General features: G+C 37.7%; 1 protein-coding gene across 1 annotated transcript in view; it reads right to left on the bottom strand.

Moving 5' to 3' along the window:
- Nucleotides 1–15,730, bottom strand: part of WAC (WW domain containing adaptor with coiled-coil) — a 68,492-nt gene that overhangs the window by 16,301 nt on the left and 36,461 nt on the right. The window contains 3 exon segments of the mRNA XM_013949302.2: nucleotides 4,252–4,400; nucleotides 5,431–5,553; nucleotides 7,777–8,022. Of these exon segments, the coding sequence (XP_013804756.2) occupies nucleotides 4,252–4,400; nucleotides 5,431–5,553; nucleotides 7,777–8,022 (518 nt within the window).

Raw genomic sequence — 15,730 nt, 5'->3', positions numbered from 1 at the left:
CATATTTACCAGTCTGCTAACCCCCCTTTAAATTGTTGTCCATTTAAAACTAAGGAATATTAAAAAAAATAATAATAATAATTACCAATAGCTCAAGTTGTTTCACATACCTGCACGCTCGCGCTGAAGAAATCAAAACACGAGCACCAAGCTACTGTTTTGCCCCCCACCTCCCCTCTTTTTTTAAAACCCTGTGAATTCCTGAACTACAACAGGATGGAAAAACAACTACAACAGGATGGAAATATCCTAACATTTGCTGAAATTACTTAAGTTACACTACCTAGAGTTCAAATTTTTTTTCCATACTTTGTATACCCCTGTCCCTTTTAAAGAAAGGGCAAAAGAGGAAACAGCTCTAAATGTTATTTCCCACAGAAAAAAAAAAACCCGCTAAGCTAAAAATGTTAAGGAAGAGGGAAGAAAAGCAGGTTCTAGGGATCCAATCAGACAAAAGTCAGTGAGGCAGGCTGTCTGGCATTTGCTCACATCATGCTGGTGTAGATTACTAACTAGCAGTTATCAGAACTTCCAGAAATTACTGTTTCAGGAACAGACTCCTGTGAAACAAGCCACAGGTACCAAATCAGTCTCTGCTAAAGCAAACTCAAGATACATGAGTTACTTTATTTAAATATATAGGAAATCTTAATGTAATCTCAAACACACTTACTGTGTTTAAAAGGAAAATAGCCCACCTTTTAAAACTATATCCAAAAGCAAAAAAAAAAAAAAATCTGAATAGCACATGAAAAGGTCTTGCTTCTGGAAAGATGAAACAGTATCACTATAAAAGACATTCAATGTGTTGGATTCAGCAGAATTACACTGTTCAGGGAGACAAAATACTAGCAATCTATAAATCTGTTTATGTTAAAAAACAAACAAAAAAAGCTCTAAGTATCTAAGTATCTATGCAAGACGAAGACCTTTGGTGTCAATGTCTGGACTTCACTCACTCTATGAGTGGAGGTAACAACTATTCAGTTTGTTCTAATAGAAGCAACAATTTCAAAAGGAAGGACCATCAGAAATAACACCATCACCTCACAGGTCTAAACTGGAAAACTAATAGCTCCTTGTTTGGTTTAAAGAGCTGTGATTTGAGAGTTCAAATAAGCACTATTACAGGAGCTACACAACTCTTAACTATTCCATATTTCCCAAGTGTTTCAAAGACAGCAAGTAATCAAAGGTAACTGGAATACAAGAGAACAAAGGCTATGTCGAAACATTCCCAGTAAGAGACATTCTCACAGAGCTTGACAGGTCTTTGCGACATATGCTACATCGCTCTTTAAAAAAACAAACAAACAAAAAAAAAACAAAACAAAAAAAACAACACCTCAGAACAGTTTCTGTCCGTACAACACAGGCACAGATAAACAGCAAAACATGGTGCATAGGATCCTTGAGTCTGTGACAACCTTAGCTGCCTTGCGCGTGTAGTATACCTCCAGACAGACAGACCAGCTTGATTTTAAAAGCAATACAGGCATGTTCATGCAGACCCAAGCAACAAGCCCTTCTGTGAAATGCCACTGCACGGTTTCTGGAGCCAGCCTGTGTACATGTGCATCAGGTCCTGGGCTCTGCTTGCACGGTGCCAGCTCAGCTTTGTCTGCACCTGTACAGAAGCACCCCAGCCAACTAGCCTGTGTTCTAAAATGAACTGTGTCCTGGCCCAGCACTGCTTCATTATGCATAATTTACCCCAAACTGGCAAAAGTAGATAAAGTAACCTGAGTGACAGGCATATCTAAACGAGTACTAAAACAGACATGCTCATGCTGGAGCTATAACCACTTAAGAAGATGATATCAAGACGAAAACTTAAGAACTGAATTATATCAAAAAAGTTCTTTCTTCACTGAATTGAAAAAGTATCTGTTATTGAACCTTTGTTACTCCTGGAACTAAAAGACAAACAATCGATGTTAAAAAAATAAAAATTAAAAAATTAACAGCTCTGTTGTTAGCACCAGATTTGAGGAACACAAACTAAAAAAGCTCCCGCTGGCAAGTGTTGCTACTATTTCTGTTTAGCTGATCTGAGAAGCTGATCAAAGTCAGCTAGAAAACAGAAAGCTACTCTTACAGTGGGACATCATAACCATAAGAGCTATGATGTCCCACAAAGGGAGGAGGGGTAAAAACTTGCCAATGTATTTAACGCAAGACAGTCCCCCAAGATTAAATGATGGCGTTCTGAAGTAGAGACCTTATAGCTTATAACGAGTATCTCAAATTTATTACATTTAACACTTTGATTGCAACCACAGCACATGTGCTTCAAAAATAAATCAGGCACGCAATCTCACCTCATTAAGATGCTGTCTTTTAAGGAAAGGTGGATTAAAATACAGTAATTTCAAAATGTGTGTCACAGTATGCCCACAAAAACAGAAATATCATCAGTTTTAAAAGAACTATTAAAAACAGGCAAATAAATGCACAATACCCTACTCTGAAAATACCAGATGAGAAATTCTGCATACCAAGTCACTAAGTACAGGCAATCACAGCCATGTACATAAATGTTCTGTTCTCACCCCAAAGTCTACAGTAACACTTCTTACACTAAAGAAGCGACTGCCCAACTGCGGAGAAGCTATTTCTCCCTTGCAAAGGAAGAATATTTTTCATTTCTTTGCCAAGAAGCTGGCAAAAAAACACAAATACTGAGCAAAATATTGATAGACTGGGTTAAAACTCTTAAAACTCTCACTCTTAAAAGAAAGATCTGTACAATGAAAAGGACAACTCCCCATTTCATGAAATCAGCAAACCTCTAGGAAGGCTCCAACTCCTTCTTAACTTCCTTCCATTATTCACAGCCAAAACAATCCTGTATAAACTGCTGGATTTTTGGTTTTGTTTTTTTAAATCTTTCTTAAAAGAAACGTAAGTCTTATGCCCTGGAGCGCTACCTTTCATTACAAAACTATCTCGAACATAAAAGGTTACTTGGCAGAGGGCAGAAATAGCCCTAGCTTCAGTTTCCTTTAGTAACAAATTCCTCTTTCATAATAGGTCCTTTAACTCAGTATCTCTCCTCATCCTTGGTCTATAACATGAATTACAAGGAAAAAAACAGAAACAAAAAAAGCTTAGGAAAAGGGAGAGGAGTCCATCTTGAGTGCCTCTGACTGTATCTACTTTCCCAACCATGCACAGCAAAACAGAGGCTCTGATCTGCTAAACTGAGAAACAGCACAGGAAGAAATTCTACCCCCCCCCCCAAAAAAAAAGTATTTATTCATCAATATAGCCTCCTGTAGGATATGGGAATCTGAGCTCAGATTGTGCAAAAGACATTTTTTCCCTCTGAACAGTAATGCACTAGAAGGGTCATAAAAATCAGGACGACAAGAGGCAGCTTTGTGTTTTCTTCAGCAGGTCCACCCACTCCTAGAAAGGCCCTTAACAGCTTACTAATTAGCTTCAATTAATGTTTCTTCGTCACTGATCCAATTAAGAAACTCTAATGAAGGGAGGGAGAGGGGGAGATCATGACATTATTGACCTTGTAAACACCACGAGCACTTCCAAACCAATTCCAAAACTGAGGAAAAGCATGCTTCCCCATGAATCTCTCTCCCATTCTAATAATCTTTTATTGGCTAAAGCCCAGAAAACTACATCAGCCATTGCCCTTCAAGCAACTTTTTGTTACCATTTAAATATGCTAAAATATTGATCTCTCAGTAATGTCTCCAGGCATTACCGTGGCACGAGGTACCTTCTGAAGCAAGCACAAGCTTTTCTTTTCCTCAAGGAAAGAAAAGTAAGGGTACTTGAATTCCATGCCTGAGTTCTACTGCAAAAATTTGCAGTTGCTTCTGGTTGTTTTCTTTATTTCAACCTTCTCCAACAAACCCATACAAAGTTGCAAAAATCACCTTTTCAAAACTTGTGCTCTAAAACCAGCATCAAGGTGAAAGAAGACTGGTAGGAACAACAGAAGCGAGAAAAATTCTGAATGGTTTTTGAAGTAGTACTATATTTTAATAAGCAAAAATAAAAATACAAGAACATATTTTCATTTTTAAAATGAATTAACTTACTATTCAACCTACAAAGAATACAGAACATCAGTTATATCATGACAAGCATCAAAGATCCTAAGAAAGATGATGTGCATTTCATCATCATATATGTAAATGCTAGTAAAAGGATATGTAGCAGTAATAGTTAATATTATCATAATGGTTTATGACTACAATATGCCATAAACCAAAAGCAGCTTACCTTCTGCTGGGATGATACCGGTGGTGTAGTCATCAAAGGTTTAAGAGGAACGGTGTTAGTCTGAGGCGTGCTTATTCTTGGAGATACATATGATCTTGGCGATGAGGCATCAGATGTTAAAGACATTGGAGACTGATTAGATGGCTGAGCTGTAAAGACAGAAAGATATTGCTTTTATAAAACCATCTGATGTGAATTAGATTTTCTTTCTGGTATCTGTAGTATGCTGTATTAAATAATATACGAACAGATTCAATTTGAATAGGGGAAAAAAGCAACTGGCATGATCAAATGCTCAACAACAATCCTAACTAAAGAGTTGTACTTTCCCCAAACATCCAAATTTCTAAAACTTTGGAAGTGTTCCAAAGTATGGGTGAGGAGGAAAACTTCTGGTGTCTGTGTGTGGGGAGGAGTGGGGTGCGAGGATTTTGTGCGATGCTTTTTTTTTTTTTTTTTTTTTTTTAACAAATGAAGAGGTTAACTATCCTCATTTGTGATTCCTATTTTAGAGTGCTTGATTCAATTTAACTGACAGAATGTATGAAAAATTGCATCTAGAAACCCGTTCATTCCATTTTGGTCATCTGACTTCCAAAAACAAAGACACACACACACACCCCTCCAGTGATTTAATTACCAGTTAAAAATTAGTATTAGCAAAATACTCTTCATCTACACAACAATATGACTGCATTTATGTTTTTGATTCCAGTTACTCGATTTATTAAGTTACAAACCAGAATATACCAAAGATACCTGAAGAAATACCATGCCTGGAAAGTGAAAAAGCTTGTACTATCAAGGAAGTAATGTGTATTATATTAAACATTAGATAAGTTTAATTAAAGGTTCAGAATAAATTTAGGGTCTTGTACACAATTGACATTACTCATGTAGCATTAGTTACCATGCAAAGAAAATCTCCCAAAAGCAAAAGAGCAGAGAATCACGTCTATTTAGTTACTTATCAGTTTCCTGCTCCCCAAATAAAGAATTTTTATCCTACCTTTGGAGGGGGGAAAAAAAAAAAAAAAAGTTCAACATCCTCTACACTACATAAGGAATTCTACACTGAAAACAGGACAGTAGGAGACAGCTTCTGTAAGTTTCAATTGTATCAGCCTTTATAAAATACAACCTAACAACTTTATGTAAGCGAGAGATGACTTTGAATACCTTGCGTAGACAGTTGTGCAGCTTGAGAAATTAGGGAAGTAATATTGAAAGCAGATGGTCCAGCAGTGAGAATTTTATGGAGTATAGACTGCAGAGAGGCTTGCGTCACAGCTGCTGTAAGAACTAAAAAAAAACACCAAGTTTTAGTGGCAATTCCAGAACGTCAGTTTAAACTATTCAAACTGGCTAAGCAAAACACGTTTAAGTTGCCTTTTCTTTTTGATTTTTCATATCTACAATTGACCAAAGGGCTGACAACTATTTTTCAGTGACAGAAATTCAACTCATGAATGCTTGGCACTTCAACCCAAGTAATTTATTCAGCAGTTTATCTTCTAGGGATACATTAAAAAAATCCTCTCATAAAATAACTTTAGCTCTTCAGCTTATTCTTATGAATCAATAATGATTGATCAATAATAACTGAATGCAAAGAGAGCATTTGTTCAATTTGTTACTGTAATAAGCAGAATAAGTTGTGTGTGTTGTTGTTTTGTTTGTTTTTTAAACTACCAGTACATTTCAAGAAAACAGTATTATCACTTCAACTACTGGAAAAAAAAATTGGGGAGGAAACAAAGGTTCCCAGTTGAGAAAATGGTAACACACTGAAATATTTATCATGGGGGAAAAAAAATGTTCCTGTTCAAGGAAAAAGAAAAGATCTTTGAGGTTAAAATCAAGATGCTCTGATTTGGGGCGGGGGGGTGGAAGGCCACCTACACAAAAACCTCCACTTTTTATAACAGAAAGAAGAAAAGGATCATTTTCAACCAGGTGTTTTTAAACTGCACTACAAAAGAGGAGCATTTTATGGTATGAGTTGATGGAACCCAGAATCTGAACACCCTTGCTGAAAAGGTCTACAGACTTTGTGGAATACTTACTGAACATACCCAAGTCTGGAGAAAAACCTGAGCTGCTAGCACAAACACAGCCTAACTCTACCTCATGCGCAAAGTGAGGGCGGTCTTGCTGTGCAAGGTAAAGTCACTGTGCCCTTGTGCACCTGTTGCCCAAGTCCTCATGCTATCAAGCAATACTAAATAATTTTGCTTCAACACAGAGACACAGCTGCTGCTGGGTTATGGCCAAAGGAGGACACTGGGAGCCTAAGCCTTGCAACTGTCTAATGAAACACGACTGGAGTCTTTTGACTGGACATGTCATTTTCCATCACAAACCACCACAACACTCCTACTTTTTAGTCCAACCTGGTACAATACAGTTTTCAGAGCTTCTCCTAGCACAAGAAAAAGAATATCCTATTTACCTACCAGTACTGAATGAAGTCACAGTATTTGTTGATTAAACAGAAATTCAACTGACAGCTTTTCCTTATAAATAATCCTAATGTAGGATTAGTCCTAAATTTTAACTAATATTTTCAGTATTTTGACTTTCATGGTTTGCACCTTTCTTAAAGTCCATTAAAAAGTCATTTTAAAAGTCATTTAAATTGATGATCAGTGCATAACAAGTTCAAAAAATTTTCACAATGCAGACATCATCTTAAATAAAATGTTCAAAATGCATCGATTCCACCTGTTCTTGAAGAGAAAGGCGCCATAGCTAGTTCTAAATTTTCATCCAATAAACTAGGCCTACATGATAAAATAGCTGAGGGATACACAAACAGACCGCATACACAGAAAAGTTAACTTGCTGGCACAATTACTGATATACTATTTTTAAGTTAAGCTTAAATTCTCCAAGAATGACTATTTTTGCCTTGGAGTACTGAACTCAAACCTTCCTGGAGACCAAAAGTTTTCCTCCATGTTCCCCAGCCTGATCTTTAATAATAGCATATAAGATTATTTTAAAGTTTTAAGGTACTCTCTGTACATCTCCACTATCAAAAACTCTCAGAAAGTAACAGGTACTGCTAATGATTTCCCAACTTTATTCAGAGATGCCAATATATGTTCTATTAAAGAGAAGAGCTGACAGGCAGCAAGATTTAAGAATCACTAAAAGTTTCAGTATTTGGAAACACAGAAAGTAACACAAACCTCAGAAGACAAACAACATCCCATGAAACAAAAGAGCAAAAAGCTCTAAATTTTGTACAACAGACTAATACCGACATGGTAATTCAGTCCCCAATCTCACTGCAATCAGTACTGCTCATGTACATCAGTATTTACTACCTTAATAACCTTAAATGTTATTTGGCTAATTTAAACAATAAATTAAAAAAAAAAAATTCTCCCTTACTTTACCTATGTATTCATTTATTTACTCTTTATTTAAAGTAAGGCTTGCATTAACTACAGCTTGATATCTTGTAATACATTGATCTGCATAAATAAAAGGTTACATGAACTTTAAAAGTATCCTTACCTTCATTGATTTTGGATATATCTACGCTAGAATTATTAAGCTGCAATGTGGCTTGCAGAGCAGGCAGCAGCTGCCGAAGGAGATTTGGGTCCTGAAGTAATGGAGGAATTGGTGATTGTGGGACAGGTGAGACAGGGACTGTGGGAGCAGATGAAGCAGGTGCAGAAGTTGGATTCAGTCCAGAAGCAGAAGATGTGGAAGGAGTTGTGCAAGAATGGGATACAGACTTGTCCAGAGATGCAGACTCTAAACAGAAGACATAATAATTTACATTTTTCCCCCAATACAGCCTCACAACTCTCCTCACCAGTAAAATATCCATATTAAATCCAGATGATCAACTTTTTAACCATTGTTACAAAAAAGTTACATATAAACACAAACATAACAAAAACTGAAGGCATTTGATAGCTGGTGCAACTAAGGCTACCAGAGTCTAATGTTTACTAGGAGGGGGGAAAAAAAAAAAATTTACTTCAAAGAAAAAGACTGAAAGCTGACAGTGTTACAAATAGGATTTTTTTTCTGATGTACTGCTAACTTTTAGAACAAAAATGAGCCAAAACTTTCTCATTTTTTCATCTACTGTGCACATATTCATATTCTATTTTTTTTTTTTACCCATAATTCCAATCCTCCTTTGGAAAACATATGATGTACAAAAAACTTGTAAAGTCCACGGGCTTCACCAACAGATAGGATAGTACGTCAAATTTGAGGGTAGGGTATAAGCCATACTTCATTTATTCAGAGACGAGACTACAAGAAACTACAATCTAGCAACACTGCTCAGTATTAAGAGATAGGATAATGAGCTGTACTAAATATGTAAAAAAGAGCTGTTAATATCCCCACAGCAGAGGGGAAAAACATCCAAAATTATATCTGCCCATAATTAATTTCAAACTTGTCAGTTTTTCACGAAGCATCAAAACCTGTATCTTCTACTTTATTAATCTCATTTTAGCAAATAACAATGGTTATTATTCACGTAAGTGTTTAGTAATTAAATTCAGTCACACTGTAGGGCAATTTGTTCCAATTAATGTGCATTCTTTAATTAACTTTAAATTTGACTTTCAGTTAATATGAATGTTTCTCCTTCGTTCCAGTACTGTGAGATATTCCTGCACTGAAAGGATTTCCAATTACTATTTTTATACCATCAGTCATTTCAAACATCTTCCACACCCCTGTTTAAAAAGCCTGGGCCGCTATATTTCAATTTTAGCTTCCTTTTCCCCTACATCCATTAAATCCCATCAGGAGAAAAAGAAAAAAAAAAAACAAAAAATGAGGTCAAAATTAATGCCTCTATCATGCCAAACAGGTTGGATGAAGAGTGAAGAGATGTACAGGGATCCAAAATTTCACCCAAATGCTTGTCCGGAATATTGAAGATGTAGATTTTTATCCCCACCACAACTTGGGCACATAATATTAACCTGGATCTTCGCCATCTCACGTAAGAATCCAAATGAAAGCTAAATAATTGGCTATGAATGTCTTTCATGCTAAAGTTTTTTTTTTCCCCTTGGGCAAGATCATGAAGGCAAGAAGAGGTTGACTGTTTTAATAAAGAAGAAAAATGAAAATGTCTTGGTTTTACTAGATAAGAATAAAGTGTCACAAAGACTTTCCAAATGCTGTTTTCTGACAGCCTTAACTGCAACTCTTAAGCTCGATGCTGATTTGGAGGACAACACTGAAAAAAGATTTAAATGAATATCAATATGTAAATCAAACAAAGTTCTAGATTAGAAATCTCAGAGCTAAAAAAAACAACATGTAATTATTACCATGTAATTACCCTCCTCTTAATTACTGGATAGGTTTTTCATTTTTTGGAGAGGGGCACGGGGGGGGGGGGTGTAATTTTTTTTTTTTGCCAAACTACACATTTAGAAAATTGCATGAAGTGGAAAGGATTCTGTTTTCCTTCCAGTTAGAGTAGAAATAGTTCATGACAGATCACAAATACTCCAAAAAACCTTTTCAGTCAAGCAGCTGAAAAGTCTAAAACAGAAAAAAAAGGGGGGGGGAAAAAAGCAGGAAAAAAAAAAAGTAGAACCATCCATATTTGACTTCTTGTGAGGATGCAACAGGCAAGGTACATAGACTTCTAAAAAAGGGGGAGCCTTATCTAGCTATAAGCTCCTCAAGATGTATTTGAGCAGGAACTCATCATTTGGCCACAAGCTTTCACAAGAAAACTTCAAATAACACAAAGGGACAAGAAGTGTTACAAAGATGGAAGAGGAAAAAAAAGCAGATACAGAATTCTTGCATCATTTTCAATGACATACAAATAGCACAGCCGATGAGGTATTAGCTCCCCCTTAAAACAGTAAAGTCATCAGTACAAGTCTTTGTCAAAAGGGATTATGTACAAAATATTATGATGTTATAGTACTCAAAGTAGACTTACTAGAACAACTGCAAGTCAAGACACATCAAGTAAACAAGAATCTTATCATACTAAACAAAAACAGGCAAACTAAACTGAAACTGGATCTGTCAAAGTCTAAATAAGGACGAGAAGATACATTTGCAGACAGAAGCAAGGCAATTAAGCACAACGGGGCATGTTAGTACTTATTAACATAACTCTCCTACCCTACAGTTTTGAGAACCTTTAAAAAAAGATGTCTGAATTAACAGACAGATAGAAACTAGGACTAATTTCAAAAAATATTTAACGTAGTTAGACTTGTCTTCACAGTTAGGATGAGTTATTTTATTGGAGTTAGCTCAGCCCAAATGAGACCACGTTCCTATGACCAATGGTACAAAGAAGGAATTAATTGCTCTAATAAAGAAGCTACTCACCACTATAATATTAATTCTCATAAGCAATACCTGAGCTTTTCAAACCATACCAGCATACCAAACAGCTCACATAATTTCTGACCCATGCTGCAGCCTTGTATGAATAAGAAACTGAATCAAAGGCAAACTCAAGCTAACAAGTTTTAGGTATTGGTTCATTTCTCAAAAAAAAAACCAAAACACTCAAAATCTGTCATGCCAAAAGAATCTGAATTCCAGCAGCCCTGTAAAAGTACTTTGGTTTGGCTGAACTTTCCCACTATAAAGATGCAAACTGAATTATACCAATACAATACAATACAATTAATTCTTTTAGACACAACGGAAAATGCTATCATGTGACTGTGTTATTGTAGACATTTTAAGTATGTGTTAAAATATACCTGTGAAATATGTATTTTAGATATAATCACTAATTAAATATCTAGGGAAAATGTGGGGAAAAAATGGTATCTAACTCTAACATTTCCATCTTTTGAGATGATTAATATTATAAGACCAACAGTCTAAATTCAGTGAAAGAGTACATCACTATGATCATGACTGTTTACACATGCATAGTATATTAAAAATTCTATGTTATTTAACATCATATAGGATGCAGAGTACAATTCTTAGAGCACCACTGTAGTTCACAAATTAGGTTATTCATAGTGAAATAAAAAGTGTTCTTGACAAATCAAAATTTTGAAAAATATTTCTATGGAAGTGCAAATATTTCTGGTTTGTATTAAGCAGTCTGAATGGATATTTTCTTTTCTACGAAGGGAAATACCTTTGTGATGAAATCTGAAACATGCTAACAAAATATGGAAGGAATTCAGATTAGTTCCATACAATCTTAGCACAATTAAAATCACATTTTTAATAACCTTAATTTAAACTGACCTATCTTATTCCATGGCTTCCAGACACAGAAATAAGTCCAAGAAATACTCCCAATAAAAAAAGCCTCTAAATACTTACACATCCATTGGGGGTAATATGCACTACAATAGGTTTAAAAGGTTTAAAACTGATTGCATTTGTGATGCCATACAAAACTTGCAAGCTTCACCACTGAAGTTAACACACGCACTCAAAACTCCTCATGAAGAGGTATCTGTTCCACATTAATTCCCAGCTATCACTGCTGTGTGCGTTTCCCCTGAAATTCCTACAGACAGAAGCAGAAAACTACTCACTCTCTCCTTTTCTTCCCCAATTCCCTTTTTTCTGATCTGCGTGAAGTTGCAGGACTGTTTCATTGCATGTTTTGTCACAGTTAAGTTTGCTTTTCAATATTTAAACACTATCTGCGAGTTCCTAAAACACTTTCTAGGGCTAAAAAAAGCAATGTTTAGAATTATACACAATCACATCATTCTTAAAGGCATTTGAACCCTCAACCAATATGAAGCTTCTGAAATCACAGAATCACAGAATCGCTGAGGTTGGAAGGGACCTCTGGAGATCATCTAGTCCAACACCCCTGCTCAAGCAGGGTCACCTAGAGCACGTTGCACAGGATTGCATCCAGGTGGGTTTTGAATATCTCCAGAGAAGGAGACTCCACAACCTCTCTGGGCAACCTGTTCCAGTGCTCTGTCACCCTCACAGTGAAAAAGTATTTCCTCATGTTCAGATGGAAGTGTCTGTGTTTCAGTTTGTGCCCGTTGCCTCGCGTCCTGTCGCTCGGCACCACTGAAAAGAGTCTGGTCCCATCCTCTCGACACCCTCCCTTCAGATACTTGTACACGTGGATAAGATCTCCTCTCAGCCTTCTCTTCTCCAAGCTAAACAGGCCAAGTTCTCTCAGCCTTTCCTCATAAGAGAGATGCTCCAGGCCCCTAATCATCTTTGTAGCCCTTCGCTGGACTTGCTCCAGTAGCTCCATGTCTCTCTTGTACTGGGGAGCCCAGAACTGGACGCAGTACTCCAGATGTGGCCTCACCAGGGCTGAGTAGAGGGGGAGAATCACCTCCCTCGACCTGCTGGCAACACTCTTCCTGATGCACCCCAGGATACCATTGGCCTTCTTGGCCACAAGGACACATTGCTGCCTCATGCTTAACTTGGTGTCCACCAGCACTCCCAGGTCCTTCTCCGCAGAGCTGCTTTCCAGCAGGTCAACCCCCAACCTGTACTGGTGCATGGGGTTATTCCTCCCCAGGTGCAGGACCCTGCACTTGCCTTTGTTGAACTTCATGAGGTTCCTCTCTGCCCACCTCTCCAGCCTGTCCAAGTCTCTTGAATGGCAGCACAGCCCTCTGGTGTATCAGCCACTCCTCCCAGTTTTGTATCATCAGCAAACTTGCTGAGGGTGCACTCTGTCCCTTCATCCAGGTCATTGATGAAGAAGTTGAACAAGACTGGACCCAGTACTGACCCCCGAGGGACACCGCTAGCTACAGGCCTCCAACTAGACTCTGTGCCACTGATCACAACTCTCTGAGCTCTGCCATTCAGCCAGTTCTCAATCCACCTCACTGTCCACTCATCTAACCCACACTTCCTGAGCTTCCCTATGAGGATGCTATGGGAGACAGTGTCGAAAGCCTTGCTGAAGTCAAGGTAGACAACATCCACTGCTCTCCCCTCATCTACCCAGACAGTCATTCCATCATAGAAGGCTATCAGATTGGTTAAGCATGATTTCCCCTTGGTGAAGCCATGCTGACTACTCCTGATCACCTTCTTGTCCTCCACATGCTTGGAGATGGCCTCCAGGATGAGCTGCTCCATCACCTTCCCAGGGATGCAGGTGAGGCTGACTGGCCTGTAGTTCCCTGGGTCCTCCTTCTTGCCCTTTTTGAAGACTGGGGTGACATTGGCTTTCTTCCAGTCCTCAGGCACCTCTCCTGTCCTCCATGACCTTTCAAAGATGATGGAGAGTGGCTTAGCAATAATGTCCGCCAGCTCCCTCAGCACTCGTGGGTGCATCCCATCGGGGCCCATGGATTTGTGGGTGTCAAGTTTGCTTAAATGATCTCTAACCCACTCCTCCTCCACCAAGGGAAAGTCTTCCTTCCTCCAGACTTTCTCTCTTGTCTCCAGCGTCTGGGGTTCCTGAGGGCTGGCCTGAGCAGTAAAGACTGAAGCAAAGGCGGCATTCAGTAACTCTGCCTTCTCTGTATCCTTCGTCACCAGGGCACCCACCCCATTCAGCAAAGGGCCCACATTTTCCCTAGTCTTCCTCTTGCTGCTGATGTATTTGAAGAAGCCCTTCTTGCTGTCCTTGACATCTCTCGCCAGATTTAATTCCAAACAGGCCTTAGCCTTCCTCGTCGCATCCCTGCATACTCTGACAACGTTCCTATATTCCTCCCAAGTGGCCTGTCCCCCTTTCCACTTTCTGTATACTTCCTGAATGAACATACAATAATCAGAAAAGTTAAGTTTCTTTACAAATTTAAATCTTTCAGTTTGTCAGGTCTGGTCCACTGATGTCTATCCTTGTGCCAACATAATTTCATGTTCATAAACAAGCAATCTGCAGTATTATTGCAAAATAAGTTTTTTTACTAAATGTCAGCTATGCATAAACTTAATTTTAACCATTAACACATCAACCATTAATTAATTCTGAACCTATAACTAAAATTTTACAAACAGAAAAATGCAAATTTGATCTATGTGTAATACAAAAGGTATTCTAAAACAAACAAAGAAAAAAACGGTGTTGCAAGGCCTGATAAACTCTCAGACAAAAATTAAATTGCCTGCTATTGGACAGGGCAATTCTTCAGCCTCTTCACTGTCAGTACCAATTTCTACACAACTACAGTCAAAATACTTTTTGACCTCGCATAATTTCAACTATTAGCATGAAAGTCCCAAGGAAAACACTTATTAATAAAAATAAGAATCAAAACCAAGAGCAGATGCAGTCCTTTGTGATCCTTTGAATTGCTGAGAATTTCATTAATTAAAATTTATGTTTTAGCTTTTCCTCTCAGATCATTGTTCCAAAAAATGCCTTTGCACCAATTATTTCCTGATAAACTAAGCATGTTAAAGTTTCAGTTTCTGGAACTTTCAAGAAAACTTCTTAAAAAAATCCATTCTCTTTTGTTGTAACAATACGAAATAAAGAGTATGCTTCCTGACAATCACAGAGCAAGCTTATTAGAAGCAGTCTATATGTATTTTAATGGCAAAACAGAAAAACAAATTTCTGGCCCATCACATTTGTCTGGATGAAAAAACAAGCAAGAACTAAAGCCATCTGGAAATGAGAAGGAAAACAAAGCAATCAGATGCCAAACAACAAAATTAAATGCGGAGGTTAACTTGAAGTAATGTGAAGAGCTATTCATTTTTTTTACATTAAAACTGAGTAGAAAAAAAATAATTTTTTATAACAAAAATCATTTTTGAAGATGATCAGGAAAAAGCTTTCCATTTCTAATATATTCTGCTAGAGCGTGACCTGCAATCGCTTTTTTTTTGGGGGGGGGGGGGCAAAAAGGTGAGTGTTTCATAAGTGGATATCTGAACTGAAGTAAACTGGAGGCTACTTCATGCTCCTGAAACATCATTTCAGGTCAGAGTTGAAACATTACTTTGGACATTCCCAATCAGTGTGATTTATTTAAATAAAAGGACCAAGTAATTCTTTCAGAAAAAAATATCACAGATCATTTTGAGCAATGGTGCCACAATGTCCTTGAATCACAATCCAGATAAGAGAAGGCTAAAGCTTAGGTTCTCAAAGTTTGAGGCAGTATATCAAAATTAAAGGGCTGAATCTTGCTGTCACCAACTCTGCCCCTCATAACAAGATACCCTGGCTCCTAACCGAACATCCAATCCAACAGTAAATCTCATTCTGAAATGCAGTTCTCAGCCTAGTATGTTAAAGCTAAGATAAAGTTATTCAGATTAGACTTAGCACACCGGTCTGAAAAAGAAAGTTTTCTGAACTCTGAGCTACTCTGTCTCAGTAGATGGCTCCTAACAAGAACACCTGTGCGCTTCTGTCAATCCAGGCTATCTAGCACCACAAGTCAGCTGGAGCCCTTTCAGTATCTGTTCTAGTACCTGCTCATTCCCTTCCCTTCCCTCCTGCCGTGTTGATTTATTCAGGTGTGAGAGAGAGAAATAAGGGGGGGGGAGGTGAATTTTTTGTTCAGTTATTTCCTTT

This window comes from Apteryx mantelli, chromosome 2, assembly GCF_036417845.1.
Source record: "Apteryx mantelli isolate bAptMan1 chromosome 2, bAptMan1.hap1, whole genome shotgun sequence".
NCBI lineage: Eukaryota > Metazoa > Chordata > Aves > Apterygiformes > Apterygidae > Apteryx > Apteryx mantelli.
Note: the sequence above shows the minus strand (reverse complement) of the source record. Positions and strands in the feature narration are given on the sequence as shown.